At 44.9% G+C, this 16,063-nt stretch overlaps 1 protein-coding gene across 1 annotated transcript in view; it reads right to left on the bottom strand.

The window, feature by feature from the left end:
• Positions 1 to 385: 385 nt before the first annotated feature.
• Positions 386 to 16,063, bottom strand: part of LOC138504628 (aminopeptidase N-like) — a 169,614-nt gene continuing 153,936 nt past the window's right edge. The window contains exons 18-20 of the mRNA XM_069625224.1: positions 15,170 to 15,310; positions 8,948 to 9,029; positions 386 to 1,605 (exon numbers count right to left, since the gene is read on the bottom strand). Of these exons, the coding sequence (XP_069481325.1) occupies positions 1,456 to 1,605; positions 8,948 to 9,029; positions 15,170 to 15,310 (373 nt within the window). The 3' untranslated portion in view covers positions 386 to 1,455. The remainder of the gene's footprint in view (positions 1,606 to 8,947; positions 9,030 to 15,169; positions 15,311 to 16,063) is intronic.

The raw sequence follows: 16,063 nt of genomic DNA, 5'->3' as shown, positions 1-16,063 counted from the left end.
GCCACGCGGTGTGGACTTCGCCCAGACACTTTGTGGCAGTTCCATAAGCAGACAAGACCGACGTCTACATTCATGGCACAACATGCACACTGGTAGTAACGCAATCTAACTTGTTTAAGAACCAGAAACAACCCCTCCTCATGCCCCCATTCAGGAGTCGGCCTGATTGGCTGTAGCATTGGTGGTAGGCGGCCAGTGGCAGCAGCGGCCATTTTGTGAGGCTAGCTCATCGATTGTTTTCATGGCGCAGGGTGAAAACTAGAATAAATGGGCCATGTAGTTTCACATATGTACTCATACCACCTACTATGTAGAGATCACATGATTGTTGACCTCAGTCATATTCAAGCAACATGTACATGTTCACAACAGCAAAAAGCAGAGATAAGACACAGCCATTTATTAAATGTCCATATACTTTACAAGAGAGTTCAAAAAACAGATAACAATGGTACTTTTTTTGTATTATAAGTTAATTTAAAACATTCAAAATTGATTAAAATTGTATGTACAGTTGTATTTTTCTGTAATTAAAATATTTACAAGGACAGGCCTCTACTCCTCCCGCGATGGGGGATGGGCAGGTGCAAGAAGCAGAACGATTAAAATCAGGTGCTCTGAGGCCTTCTTTCAAATCCCACTTTGCCTTTCCGTAAAATTGGCAAATTGAGGAAAGTCCTCGTCGTTCCTGTGCAGTGAGTTGAGATTTTCCTAGACTGGCACTGCCACCATGCTTCCTACAGTGATACATTAATCTGGGGAACGTCCTGGTAACTTATGGGCAGAAGGACGTGTACTAGGTTCTTGCCAGATGTGCGCCAGCTGCACAAGGCATTGTTAGCCAGGTTTAGATCACACAACGAGAGATATAATGATGGTAAATGAACATTGTAGCGCTTGGCCTGAAGTGTCCAATCTTACAGACATCACAGCATTAGAAATGCACTCTCAAAGGTTGAACTATTTCTCTTGGACGCTCAAAGATGATGGCGTCCTGGGTACTGGATGGTAAACTTCCCACATATTCTGGAAATTGCTTCTAGATAGTGGGCGATTTTTTAAATGCCCCACCGTTTTTCTCTCTGCGCGTTCAGGATTTCTGCCTGCATGTCCAGGATGGGAGAAAGCGCCTGGACGCATCATAAAGTAGGGAGACCCGAGAGTGCAGCTTAATGTATTCTGTATCATTATGTTGGCGTTCATTGTGGAACATTTCATGCTCACGATCGTTTCTGTGGAATTTCACCTTTTCCCTGCAGATTTTGCACTCAGACACGTTTCATGAGATTGTTTCTGCATCTAGTGGACGCTACCTTGATCACAAAGCTGAGCATTGTAATTAATTCACCTGCTCGCCATCTACTCTTATCCAATGTCCATCTACTGCGTTGCAGCGATTTGGGGAAAATGCGGGAGTGAGTGTTCAAGACCAGGGAAGGGGCAACTCCCCCAGACCTAGGCAGCTTCTTCAAACCACGTCTTCACGGTGGCGCTGTTCTCATGCACCCATTTGATGTTGGCCTTGGTCTTCTCCAGAGCCTGCTCCAGCGCCCGCGTGCCAGAACCAAACCCAGTGTCTGCATTGTCCTTCTGAAACTGCTCCAGCTAAAAAAGAAAACAGGGAAGAGAAATAAATGCTGGCTTCATGACACTAATGGCACCCTCTTTATCATTAGCCTGAATGTAGATACCCCCTGTGAAACCTAGCAGCTAAGACAGGCGCTCTCTTTGATACTCAGCAGCTGTGAGTAGACTGTGAGTAGACCCGTGCTAGATACCTGGCACCTCTTAGAAGAGCCGCATTTAATACCTAGCAACCGTGGAGCTGTATGTGATCATTAGCAGCTGTGCATGGACCTGTTGTTGATACCTGGCAGTGGCAACTGGAGTTGTTCTTCATAGCTAGCAGCTACTTCTGGAGCTGTTGTTTAAACATATCAGTTGTAAGTAGTGCCTTATTTGGTACCTAACAGTGGTGACTGGAGTTGTGCTTGGTGAACAGTAGCTGCTGCTGGAGCTGTTGTTTAAACCTAGCAGTGGCTGCCGGAGCTGTTTTCTAAACCTAGCATCTGTAACGGGAGCCTTGTTTGATACCTGGCAGTGGTGACTGGAGTTGTTCTTCATAGCTAGCAGCTACTTCTGGAGCTGTTGTCGAAAACCTAGCAGTTGGGCTAAAGTTGTTGTTTAAACCTAGCAGCTGTGACTGGAGCCTTGTTTGATATCTGTTAGTGCTGACTGGAGTTGTTCTTGATAACTAGCAGCTGCTTCTGGAGCTATTGTTTAAACCTAGCAGCTGCGGCTGAAGCTGTTGTTTAAACCTAGCAGCTGTGACTGGAGCCTTGTTTGATACCTGTTAGTGCTGACTGGAGTTGTTCTTGATAACTAGCAGCTGCTTCTGGAGCTATTGTTTAAACCTAGCAGCTGCGGCTGGAGCTGCTGTTTAATCCTAGCAGCTGTGACTGGAGCTGTTGTTGATACCTGGCAGTGGTGACTGGAGTTCCGCTTGATGAATAGTAGCAGGTGCTAAAGCTGTTGATCAAACCTAGTAGCTGTGGCTGGAGCTGTTATTTAAACCTAGCAGCTGTGACTAGAGCCTTGTTTGATACCTGGCACTGGTGACTGGAGTTCCTCTTGATAACTAGCAGCTGCTTCTGGATCTGTTGTTTAAACATATCAGTTGTAAGTAGTGCCTTATTTGGTACCTAACAGTGGTGACTGGAGTTGTGCTTGGTGAACAGTAGCTGCTGCTGGAGCTGTTGTTTAAACCTAGCAGTGGCTGCCGGAGCTGTTTTCTAAACCTAGCATCTGTAACTGGAGCTGTTGTTGATACCTGGCAGTGGTGACTGGAGTTCTGCTTGATGAATAGCTGCCTATGCTGGAGCTGATGTTCAAACCTAGCAGCTGTAACGGGAGCCTTGTTTGATACCTGCCAGTGGTGACTGGAGTTGTGCTTGATGAATAGCAGCTGCTGCTAAATCTGTAGATTAAATCTTGTAGCTGCGGCTGGAGCTGTTGTTTCAATCTTGCAGCTGTGACTGGAGCCTTGTTTGATACCTGGCAGTGGTGACAGGAGTAGTTCTTGATAACTAGCAGCTGCTTCTGGAGCTGTTGTTTAAACCTAGCAGCTGTGACTGGAGCATTGATTGATATCTGGCAGGGGGGAATTGAGTTATGCTTGATGAATAGCAGCTGCTGCTAAAGCTTTTGATTAAACCGGGTAGCTGCGGCTGGAGCTGTTGGTTAAACCTAGCAGCTGTGACTGGAGCCTTGTTTGATACCTGGCAGTGGTGACTGGAGTTTTTCTTGATAACTAGCAGCTGCTTCTGGAGCTGTTGTTTAAACCTAGCAGCAGCGGCTGGAGCTGTTGTTTAAACCAAGCAGTTGTGACTTGAGCCTTGTTTGATACCTGCAGTGTGTGACTGGAGTTGTTCTTGATAACTAGCATCTACTTCTGGAGCTGTTGTCTAAACCTAGCAGTTGTGGCTAGAGTTGCTGTTTAAACCTAGCAGCTCCAGAGGGGTGCTCCAGAGTGAGTGAACGTGGGGGTTTCACCAGAGTGAATGAAAGAGTGGGTTCACCAGAGTGAGTGAAGGAGAGGGCTCACCAGAGCGAGTGCTACAGAGGGGTGCACCAGAGTGAGAAAATGGTCTAATGAAGAAACTGTTTACCTGATGTGTCCTAAAGCAAGGGTCAGGCCAGGTCAGGCAATTGATCAGAATCACACACACCTGACGGCCCTTTCCCTTGCCCACAGGTATAAAAGGTGCAGCCAGAGAGCATAGTTTGAGAAAGGCGAACATGGCAGACGGCTTTAAGGCAGTAAACCAGTAGCCCACACAAAACGAAGGAAACACCTTAATAACTGTGACTTTAAGGTCGTAAAACAGGAATCCACACAAAACGAAGGGAAAACCTTAATAACTGTGACTTTAAGGCAGTAAACCAGGAACCCATACAGAACAAACGAAAACCTTAATAACTGTGACTTTAAGGTCGTAAAACAGGAATCCACACAAAACGAAGGGAAAACCTTAATAACTGTGACTTTAAGGTCGTAAAACAGGAATCCACACAAAACGAAGGGAAAACCTTAATAACTGTGACTTTAAGGTCGTAAAACAGGAATCCACACAAAACGAAGGGAAAACCTTAATAACTGTGACTTTAAGGTCGTAAAACAGGAATCCACACAAAACGAAGGGAAAACCTTAATAACTGTGACTTTAAGGCAGTAAACCAGGAACCCATACAGAACAAACGAAAACCTTAATAACTGTGACTTTAAGGCAGTAACCCAGGAACCTACACAGAACAAACGAAAACCTTAATAACTGTGACTTTAAGGTCATAAACCAGGAACCCACACACAATGAAGGGAGAACCTTAGCCTGGGTGATTAGTCAGAAACTGGACTTCGGAATCAAAGGAACCGAGCCATACATTTGGTCTGACCATTCTTTTCTCAAATTCCTCCTTCACACCCCACAGCTTTCAGAAAAACAGTGCAAGCCACTGAAGAAATTTCGGAGTAGACATTTGTTTTAAATCACCATCACCAGACCTCTCAACGTGGAATACCCAGCTCTTTAAAGACACCAAAGACACTGGATGCCCTAACCTTCTAGCAGCCACATTCCAGCAGCACATGGCCGCATGCTAGACCAACTTGCACGAAAGAGAACTACAGTCAGAGACGGGACCTCACGTAACTGCTGGTTTACTCCCGCACTCAAGGAATTAAAAAAGAAAGAACGACAAGCAGCACGTTCCTGGGCCAAATCTAAAATGAGTCACCAACAAGACATTTGGAAGGACTTGACAAAAACCTACAAAATAGCAGTTTTTGATGCTAAAAAAATAAATTAAACCAACAAATAGTCGAAGCAAACAACTGTCCTAAACAACTTTTCTAAATTATGAAAGCTCTAGAAAAACCTGAAATTCAGCCCAGAACTTCATGCTACCCAAAGAAGATTGTTCTAAAATCCAGCTTGCCTTCTCAGATAAAATCTTAGTAGCATGTGAGAAAATCAGAACTCTCGCCCTGATAGACCCTCCTGAGCTCACCTCTGCCTCTCATGCCTCAAACCCACCTTAGCTGATCTACCCCAAATCAACATCACGCCAGAAACATCAAACTCAGTTCCAGAACACCCGACTTTCTCCTTTAAAGCTCTCACCACCTTGGAGATAGCAGGAGCCCTCGTTACTATGCACCCTACCTCCTGCCCAGGCGATGCTTTCCCCTCTAAGATCATCCTAGATCATAAACCCCTGTTCCTCCTGTTCCTTACACGTTTCGTGAACTCTTCTTTCAAGTACAATATAGTCCTAGACTGCATAAAAAATGTTGCAGCTACACCATTGATCAAGAAGCCAGGGCTTAGTCCCAAAGATCCCTCAAACCTTGGACCCATCACTAACTCTTTCTTCCTTCTTAGGATCATTGACAAAATGGCTAGTAGACAATACCGAGACTTTTTGGACGACTATTCCATCCTCCACCCAAGATAATCGGGGTTCAGGGCCAACCAGAGCACAGAGAGTACTCTGCTAGAATTTCAAAATAACAGGATTGATATGGTTGATACAAATCAATGTCATCTGCTGATGCTGTTGGAGTTCTCAGCAGCATTTGATTTACTCGGCCACAACATCCCGCTTGCGACACTCCAAAAAACGCAGGTAGACGTTCCCATCAATACCTGTCATGGTTTAACTATTTCCTGTCCGTCAGAGTCTCCGCTGTGCACTGGGGCTGCGTTCGTTCCGACCCTGTCGCCATCTGTTATGGGGGTCCCCGGGCTAGTTTATCCCCAGCTCTCTTCAATATATATATATCAGGCCACTATGTGATAAATTGGATAGGGAAAACATCTTATTTTCTAACTATGCTGACAACACCCAACTCTTGCTCACTCTAAACGGTAACAACGACTCTGATTCCTCCAAACTAGACAGAACCTTCCTCACAATCAAACAGTTGATGACATTTAATCAAATGTGCTTAAATAATTCCAAAATGGAGCCTTTAATTTTTGGCCCTCAACAAGCTAGAACCAAATTAAACCCACGGTGGGCCCACTTTGAGATCGACGGCTGCCACGTATCTACACTCAGCAAAGTTAAAACCTTAAGAATGTATTGGGATTCCTCTGAGTTCAGATTCATCTGTAAACAACCTAGTAAAAACCACACAATATCATCGGAATCTTCTCAGACAAATCAAGAATTTTATTTCTGAAAAGAACAGCAAAACTTTAGCCAGAGGTACCGTCCTCTCTTGGCTAGACTACTGCAATGCACTCTTAGGCAGCACCTCCGAGGGTAACATAGCCAAGCTGCAGAAAGCCAAAAATGATGCGGTTCACACAACGCTTGAGGGTTCGATTCAAGATAAAGTACAATCTACAATCTCATTTGCTTCCAGTTTGGAAGCTCTACCCTTGCAGCATTTACATGTAGCCCGTATGCCGGTCCCTATGCAGGTCACTATGCAGGTCCCTATAGCTACTATTGTAATATGAGAATTGCTATTATCATATGGGGACAGGTTGAGCTTGGTGGGGCCATACATTTGAACATCATGGCCTCAAATTATGAGCTATGTAAGACATTTATAGGTACTATACTTAGTTCAAACTTCAATGCACTTAAAATACTTATCTAGCAAACTTGACCAAGAGTTCAAGTGTGGAGAAATTACAGGTGTGACTGTAAGAATATTATGTGCACATCCAACACAACCAATGACATCGGTTTTATGTATTTAGAGAAAAACAGTGAAATGGGCAAAGTGTGAACCCCATCTGATGCCTTCCTGTTGGTTAATCCTATATCTTCTGATTCCAGATACAAGACATGGCATTATCAGCCTCCTGAGAAATGTCCCACATACACATCGGGAATGAAACATGTTGACGAATTATCACACGAACTTGGCCAGTATAGCAAATGCTAACTCTGTCTAGAAAAGTAGAACAGTCAAAACGCCAGATTTTATGGTAATGTAATTGTTTAATATACACTTGTGTAGATAGGCAGATCTGCATGTCATCTCTAGTGACCCCCCGTCACCTCTGCCATATTGGACGACAACAAAAAGACGCTGTGCATGGCACCTGTAATCGTCCCAATAACGCATCGAAGATATGATAGGCGTTATGCGCTCAGACAACCGTATCGAATGTACCCTTGCACTGATGTGGTAATAGAATATCTACACACGCCATTGAACATAGAAGAGATATAAGTGAAATCTACAAGAGTTAAGAGATGTCAGGAAGAGTACACATGAGGAGATATTGAAACGACAAGTGAAAGAAGATGCGACTGAAGTAACAAAGCAACTGAACACGCAAATACGAAGAAATCATATGCACTAAGAAGATAAGTGAGAAGAGATGCAGTAGATGTACATACGCAAAAACTCAAGGTAGATGAGACACATAGAAGCTTGCAGTGGTAGAAAATATAACACGGGTAAAGCGGCCATGATGCAAAGATGGACGTTGACTCTGTATAAATAGTAAGCTAGAGGACTGAAGTAGAGAGACCAATGCTGCAGAGCTGACAGGTGCTGGAAAACAGAACTTCTGTTTGGTTTGGGATCAAGGATGTCACATCAAGAGGTAACTGCAAGGCACAAGAGGAGTCAAAGAGGATAAACTACATACAAATCACTTATTTCTCTTAGATTAAGTAAAGGAGTGAACGTTTGCAAGGGCCAGTATAATTGAATTAAATAGCACTAACGAAAGGGTCAGAATGGACAAAATCGTGGTCTCCTCACACGTGGTGCAAGACTGGAAAACAAGGCCTATTCATCAAGCTCCAGAGATAGCGAAGAACCTTCACTCCCTTAAAAGTCCTGAGGAAGAGAACAGCCTGCAACGTCAACTATAAAGAAGAAGCCTTGGCTCGCGGCCTCACTTTTGAGAGATGGTGGGCTAATTGGCCAAGTGGACCGTGGTCTGACGTTGTATTGCGCACCTGGGTTTTGTTTTTCTTACATGCCGCTAGTGAGCCGAATGTCCAAGGTTGGGAGAGAATGCCAACCAATCATGAGGGTCAATGTAGCGGTGGACCATACATTGTTGCAGAAGCCAATCCGCTGCTGTTATTCTGCTATTCATTTGAATTACAGGTAGTAAGAGGTAGTTCAAGGCGTGCCTACTAGATAAGGGGCAGCCAATTGTGTTACTAAGACCTAAACTAAGTTTAGGTATATATGTTCCCTAACCCACCCCTCCTTTTCATAGGTTTATACTATTTGCCGCGTAGGATGAGGTCATAGCTGATGTACATCGAGGTATAAAGCCTTTGCGTAATTGAAATGCATTGAGCGTGTGTGAGCTGCAATCTCTTCACCAGGGTTCCCTACTTTATTTGAGCTGATAATAAAGTCGTATTTTCCTTTTTCTTTGAGTCTCTCCGGTTATTTGGGTGTGAGATTGTTTCTTGGTAATTCCATCTGGCCCTTGGAATGCCCCAGGTGCTACTGCACATATGTGTGCCAGAAATACTGCAGCCTAACATGCTGTACAGCCTACATATGTTATGTGAACCACTCTCTGCTGCAATTTACATGCTGACTATCCCTCCGCTATGTCTAATGTGACAGTGGACAAGGCAGAATCAATGAAATACACATTTTACAATTGTGTATTTAATCATTTGAAATTGAATTGTAGCACAAACCAGATACTGTTTAACAAAAAATAGATGAGTAGCTACAAGGAGGAAAGTAGTATCTTCGGTGCATGTCTCTGAGGACTAAGCATAGGACCTATATTTTTTGGAGATGAGTAGAAACCCAGAACATTCTATTGAGTACAGGATGGGATCGGCTCTTTCTTTGGCAGTTGGCATTCTCTGATACACACACCTTCACATTGATTCTCCCATGGCAGATGCTCAACCTATTGGTGGCCAGTCAAGAACTCACCTGCTTCAGCTCAAATTCAGAAGCAAATCTTCTCGTGATGCTGTTGATCAAGCCAGAAAATGAGAAGGACCCTCCGCCATACCTAAATGTGAGAGAGACACACGCGAGCCTTTAATACAGACAACTTTGCGATGGCTGCTACTCGTTTCCCTAGGAGAGACACATGCTGGCCTTAATGAGACACATGCTGGCCTTAATGAGACACATGCTAGCCTGAATGAGACACATGCTGGCCTTAATGAAACACATGCTAGCCTTAATGAGACACATGCTAGCCTTAATCAGACACATGGTGGCCTTAATGAAACACATGCTAGCCTTAATGAGACACATGCTGGCCTTAATGAGACACATGCTGGCCTTAATTAAACACATGCTAGCCTTAATGAGACACATGCTGGCCTTAATTAGAAACATGCTAGCCTTAATGAGACACATGGTGGGCTGGAATATAGCAACATTGCTATGGCTGCTTCCCTCTTCAGTAAGAGAGACACATGCTGGCCTTCATGAGACACATGCTAGCCTTAATGAGACACATGCTGGCCTTAATGAAACACATGCTAGCCTTAATGAGACACATGCTGGCCTTAATGAGACACATGCTGGCCTTAATGAGACACATGCTAGCCTTAATGAAACACATGCTAGCCTTAATGAGACACATGCTGGCCTTAATGAGACACATGCTGGCCTTAATTAGACACATGCTAGCCTTAATGAGACACATGCTGGCCTTCATGAGACACATGCTAGCCTTAATGAAACACATGCTGGCCTTAATGAAACACATGCTAGCCTTAATGAGACACATGCTGGCCTTAATGAGACACATGCTGGCCTTAATGAGACACATGCTAGCCTTAATGAAACACATGCTAGCCTTAATGAGACACATGCTGGCCTTAATGAGACACATGCTGGCCTTAATTAGACACATGCTAGCCTTAATGAGACACATGCTGGCCTTCATGAGACACATGCTAGCCTTAATGAAACACATGCTAGCCTTAATGAGACACATGCTGGCCTTAATGAGACACATGCTGGCCTTAATGAAACACATGCTAGCCTTAATGAGACACATGGTGGCCTTAATGAAACACATGCTGGCCTTAATGAGATACATGCTGGCCTAATGAGACACATGCTAGCCTGAATGAGACACATGCTAGCCTTAATGAGACACATGGTGGCCTTAATGAAACAAATGCTAGCCTTAATGAGACACATGGTGGCCTTAATGAAACACATGCTAGCCTTAATGAGACACATGCTGGCCTTAATGAGACACATGCTAGCCTTAATAAGACACATGCTGGCCTTAATGAGACACGAGCTGGCCTTAATGAACCAATGCTAGCCTCAATGAGACACATGCTAGCCTTAATGAGACACATGCTGGCCTTAATGAGACACATGCTGGCCTTAATGAACCAATGCTAGCCTCAATGAGACACATGCTAGCCTTAATGAGACACATGCTGGCCTTAATGAGACACATGCTGGCCTTAATGAGACACATGCTGGCCTTAATGAAACACATGCTAGTCTTAATGAGACACATGCTGGCCTTAATGAGACACATGCTGGCCTTAATTAGAAACATGCTAGCCTTAATGAGACACATGGTGGGCTGGAATATAGCAACATTGCTATGGCTGCTTCCCTCTTCAGTAAGATAGACACATGCTGGCCTTCATGAGACACATGCTGGCCTAATGAGACACATGCTAGCCTTCATGAGACACATGCTAGCCTTAATGAGACACATGGTGGCCTTAATGAAACAAATGCTAGCCTTAATGAGACACATGGTGGCCTTAATGAAACACATGCTGGCCTTAATGAGATACATGCTGGCCTAATGAGACACATGCTAGCCTGAATGAGACACATGCTAGCCTTAATGAGACACATGGTGGCCTTAATGAAACAAATGCTAGCCTTAATGAGACACATGGTGGCCTTAATGAAACACATGCTAGCCTTAATGAGACACATGCTGGCCTTAATGAGACACATGCTAGCCTTAATAAGACACATGCTGGCCTTAATGAGACACATGCTGGCCTTAATGAACCAATGCTAGCCTCAATGAGACACATGCTGGCCTTAATGAGACACATGCTGGCCTTAATGAGACACATGCTGGCCTTAATGAAACACATGCTAGTCTTAATGAGACACATGCTGGCCTTAATGAGACACATGCTGGCCTTAATTAGAAACATGCTAGCCTTAATGAGACACATGGTGGGCTGGAATATAGCAACATTGCTATGGCTGCTTCCCTCTTCAGTAAGAGAGACACATGCTGGCCTTAATGAAACACATGCTAGCCTTAATGAGACACATGTTGGCCTTAATGAGACACATGCTGGCCTTAATGAGACACATGGTGGCCTTAATGAAACACATGCTGGCCTTAATGAGATACATGCTGGCCTTAATGAAACACATGCTAGCCTTAATGAGACACATGGTGGCCTTAATGAAACACATGCTGGCCTTAATGAGATACATGCTAGCCTTAATGAGACACATGCTAGCCTTAATGAGACACATGCTGGCCTTAATGAGACACATGCTGGCCTTAATTAAACACATGCTAGCCTTAATGAGACACATGGTGGCCTTAATGAAACACATGCTGGCCTTAATGAGATACATGCTGGCCTAATGAGACAAATGCTAGCCTGAATGAGACACATGCTAGCCTTAATGAGACACATGCTGGCCTTAATGAAACACATGCTAGCCTTAATGAGACACATGGTGGCCTTAATGAAACACATGCTAGCCTTAATGAGACACATGCTGGCCTTAATGAGACACATGCTACCCTTAATAAGACACATGCTGGCCTTAATGAGACACATGCTGGCCTTAATGAACCAATGCTAGCCTCAATGAGACACATGCTAGCCTTAATGAGACACATGCTGGCCTTAATGAAACACATGCTAGCCTTAATGAGACACATGGTGGCCTTAATGAAACACATGCTGGCCTTAATGAGATACATGCTGGCCTAATGAGACACATGCTAGCCTGAATGAGACACATGCTAGCCTTAATGAGACACATGCTGGCCTTAATGAAACACATGCTAGCCTTAATGAGACACATGGTGGCCTTAATGAAACACATGCTAGCCTTAATGAGACACATGCTGGCCTTAATGAGACACATGCTACCCTTAATAAGACACATGCTGGCCTTAATGAGACACATGATGGCCTTAATGAACCAATGCTAGCCTCAATGAGACACATGCTAGCCTTAATGAGACACATGCTGGCCTTAATGAGACACATGCTGGCCTTAATGAGACACATGATGGCCTTAATGAAACACATGCTAGCCTTAATGAGACACATGCTAGCCTTAATGAGACACATGCTGGCCTTAATGAGACACATGCTGGCCTTAATTAGAAACATGCTAGCCTTAATGAGACACGTGGTGGGCTGGAATATAGCAACATTGCTATGGCTGCTTCCCTCTTCAGTAAGAGAGACACATGCTGGCCTTAATGAGACACATGCTGGCCTTAATGAGACACATGGTGGCCTTAATGAAACACATGCTAGCCTTAATGAGACACATGGTGGCCTTAATGAAACACATGCTGGCCTTAATGAGATACATGCTGGCCTTAATAAAACACATGCTAGCCTTAATGAGACACATGCTGGCCTTAATGAGACACATGGTGGCCTTAATGAAACAAATGCTAGCCTTAATGAGACACATGGTGGCCTTAATGAAACACATGCTAGCCTTAATGAGACACATGCTGGCCTTAATGAGACACATATTGGCCTTAATGAGACACATGCTGGCCTTAATGAGAAACATGCTAGCCGTAATGAGACACGTGGTGGGCTGGAATATAGCAACATTGCTATGGCTGCTTCCCTCTTCAGTAAGAGAGACACATGCTAGCCTTAATTAGACATATGCTGGCCTTAATGAGACACATGCTGGCCTTAATGAAACACATGCTAGCCTTAATGAGACACATGCTGGCCTTAATGAAACACATGCTAGCCTTAATGAGACACATGCTGGCCTTAATGAAACACATGCTAGCCTTAATGAGACACATGCTGGCCTTAATGAGACATATGCTGGCCTTAATGAGACACATGCTGGCCTTAATGAAACACATGCTAGCCTTAATGAGACATATGCTGGCCTTAATGAGACACGTGGTGGCCTTAATGAAACAAATGCTAGCCTTAATGAGACACATGGTGGCCTTAATGAAACACATGCTAGCCTTAATGAGACACATGCAGGCCTTAATGAGACACATGCTGGCCTTAATGAGACACATGCTGGCCTTAATGAGAAACATGCTAGCCGTAATGAGACACGTGGTGGGCTGGAATATAGCAACATTGCTATGGCTGCTTCCCTCTTCAGTAAGAGAGACACATGCTATCCTTAATGAGACATATGCTGGCCTTAATGAGACACATGCTAGCCTTAATGAAACACATGCTAGCCTTAATTAGACACATGCTGGCCTTAATGAAACACATGCTAGCCTTAATGAGATACATGCTGGCCTTAATGAAACACATGCTATCCTTAATAAGACACGTGGTGGCCTTAATGAAACACATGCTGGCCTTAATGAGATACATGCTGGCCTTAATGAAACACATGCTAGCATTAATGAGACACATGCTGGCCCTAATGAGACACATGCTGGCCTTAATGAGATACATGCTGGCCTTAATGAAACACATGCTAGCATTAATGAGACACATGCTGGCCCTAATGAGACACATGCTGGCCTTAATGAGACACATGCTAGCCTGGAATATAGTCAATATTGCTGTGGCCACTTCTCGCTTTACTAAAGGCTGCGGCAACCATGTTTGATGCCCTAGGCAAAGTGGCATTTTTACCCCCCTACTCCCAGAAATGTGGTCACCTTCTCCAAGTTAGGAGCAACTGAATGCCCATGTGAAGGTGCTGTCCGGCCCACAGCTGGCACTATGGCATGAATCTTAGTTCCTCAAAGCGTACTTCAATGTGATGTATAGACTTAACAACCCCCAGCAAAGTACTTTTCGTAGAATACTTCACAATATAAACCAGCAAAAGGAAACCAGCAGTGATTGCGAGCTCTCGCTGGCAAGTTCCTCGTCCGGAGATCCCCAGAATAATACAGCAGCCAATTTCACTAACAGCTGTACTTTACTAAGTACCCACTAGACCAAGGATCTGCCACCTTTGGCTCTGCAGATGTTTTGAACTACAGGTCCCATCAGCCCTCGCCAGCACGGGCAAAGGTGTGGGGTCATGGGAGTTGTTGTCACTAAGATCAGTGGAGCCACAAGTTGCAGAGCCTGACTCTAGACCAATGAAGGAGTGCATCGTTAACCCTTTAGAGCATCTATGGACAGTTCTACTCACAAGTGATGTGAAGGAAATATTATTTAAATGTTTCAGATGCAGGAACGTGGCTTCCATTTTCGGAAGGAACATCTTTTGTACCACACACAGTTAATTGTATATGTTTCTGTCATTTTACCTTGATGATTTCACATGTCATAGGATATGTCCAGCAGGAATTAGTGGTATGTTCACCGTCCTGAGCAAAATCGGCATGCCAACATTGCCCCAACAGCATGGTCATGGGCCGTGCCCAGTGTGCACACTTGGCATGTCCACTCTGCCAGGGGATGGCTAAAGATCAGAGCATGGTCCTGGGTCGTGCCCAGCGTGCACACTTGGCATGTCCACTCTGCCAGGGGATGGCTAAAGATCAGAGCATGGTCCTGGGTCGTGCCCAGCGTGCACACTTGGCATGTCCACTCTGCCAGGGGATGGCTAAAGATCAGAGCATGGTCCTGCGTCGTGCCCAGCGTGCACACTTGGTATGCCCACTCTGCCAGGGGATGGCTAAAGATCAGAACACTGCAAATAAAAAGCCTGCAGTTCTCTTAAGTGCCAGGCTGTTATGCAAGTCTATGCAAAAAGGACCAGCACACTCGTCCGGGTGCCGCCCCCACCCCGCGAGTGGACCAGAGTGCTGGCGATTCAAAGAAGCCCGAGAGGACCCCTTTTAGGGGACGTTTGCACAAACATCCTAAGGGCACTGAAAGGGTTAAGATTAAGGAAGAACATGCACTGTTGGTGGGCTCTGCCCAGGCACTGCCCAGGCTCTGCCCAGTCTCTGATGGCAAGGAAGGTACTTACTCATTGAAGATCTTGGCCCAGTTGGCTCGGATGAAGTCCCAGGCCAGGCTCTGCCCAACCACATTACTCCCGATTGAATTGATGGTGGAGGTGGCATCTTGCTTGCGGATCTCATCAGGCTTCAGCGTTAACTCGAGGTACCTAGGGAAATACAATGAACAAGGCCATCCAATAGAGAGAATTGACCATATACCCATGCTTGACTCTTCAGTAGACTCCCTTGGGAAACCCCGATGGAAGAATTTTCTCTGTCTAAGGCGAGTCTTGGATTCGTTGGATGTCGCTTTGAGACTGTTGTTGTTGAGTTGAGACATCGCCAAGCGCTCTTCGTGCAAGTTCTCAAGCGCTGCCCCGTGTAGAGAGTCCTGACTTCTGATGTCGGCCGCTAATGTGCTTTGCTTGGAGTCTGAGTGTGAGTAGACTGGCAATTCCCAGGATTCCCCACCCAAGTCTCATCAGTCAGGTAGGCATGGAAGGGGTCCTGCCCACTGTTTACAGGCTCGCCCTTGCACGGAGGATAAAGTGACAGCCTGTGTGGGATACATGGACCCAAGTGAGATGGTGCTTGTTTGCATTTGGGAGTATTTAGGGCTGGCTGGGGGACCGGGTAGAGAATTCTTCCTTGAAACAGTAATTGGTGAAGAGGAAATTAAGATGTTAAGTCTAAAATTGTAGATAGAAATATGCAATTTATATTATTGAGATTATCCTGGCAATGGAAACACAAAGAGGACTTCTCAAGCCGAAGAGGCGAGGAGAGTGTGGTCGCTCCAAAGGCCTGAGATGCACAGAAGGAAATAGGAGCTGACTTCTAGCTGCGGTAGAGCTGGAGACTAAATACACGTTCATCTGTGTTCATCTATGTCATGTCACGATGGCCACCACCCCATGGAG

This window comes from Ambystoma mexicanum, chromosome 11, assembly GCF_040938575.1.
Source record: "Ambystoma mexicanum isolate Mex_15411 chromosome 11, UKY_AmexF1_1, whole genome shotgun sequence".
Classification (NCBI taxonomy): domain Eukaryota; kingdom Metazoa; phylum Chordata; class Amphibia; order Caudata; family Ambystomatidae; genus Ambystoma; species Ambystoma mexicanum.
Note: the sequence above shows the minus strand (reverse complement) of the source record. Positions and strands in the feature narration are given on the sequence as shown.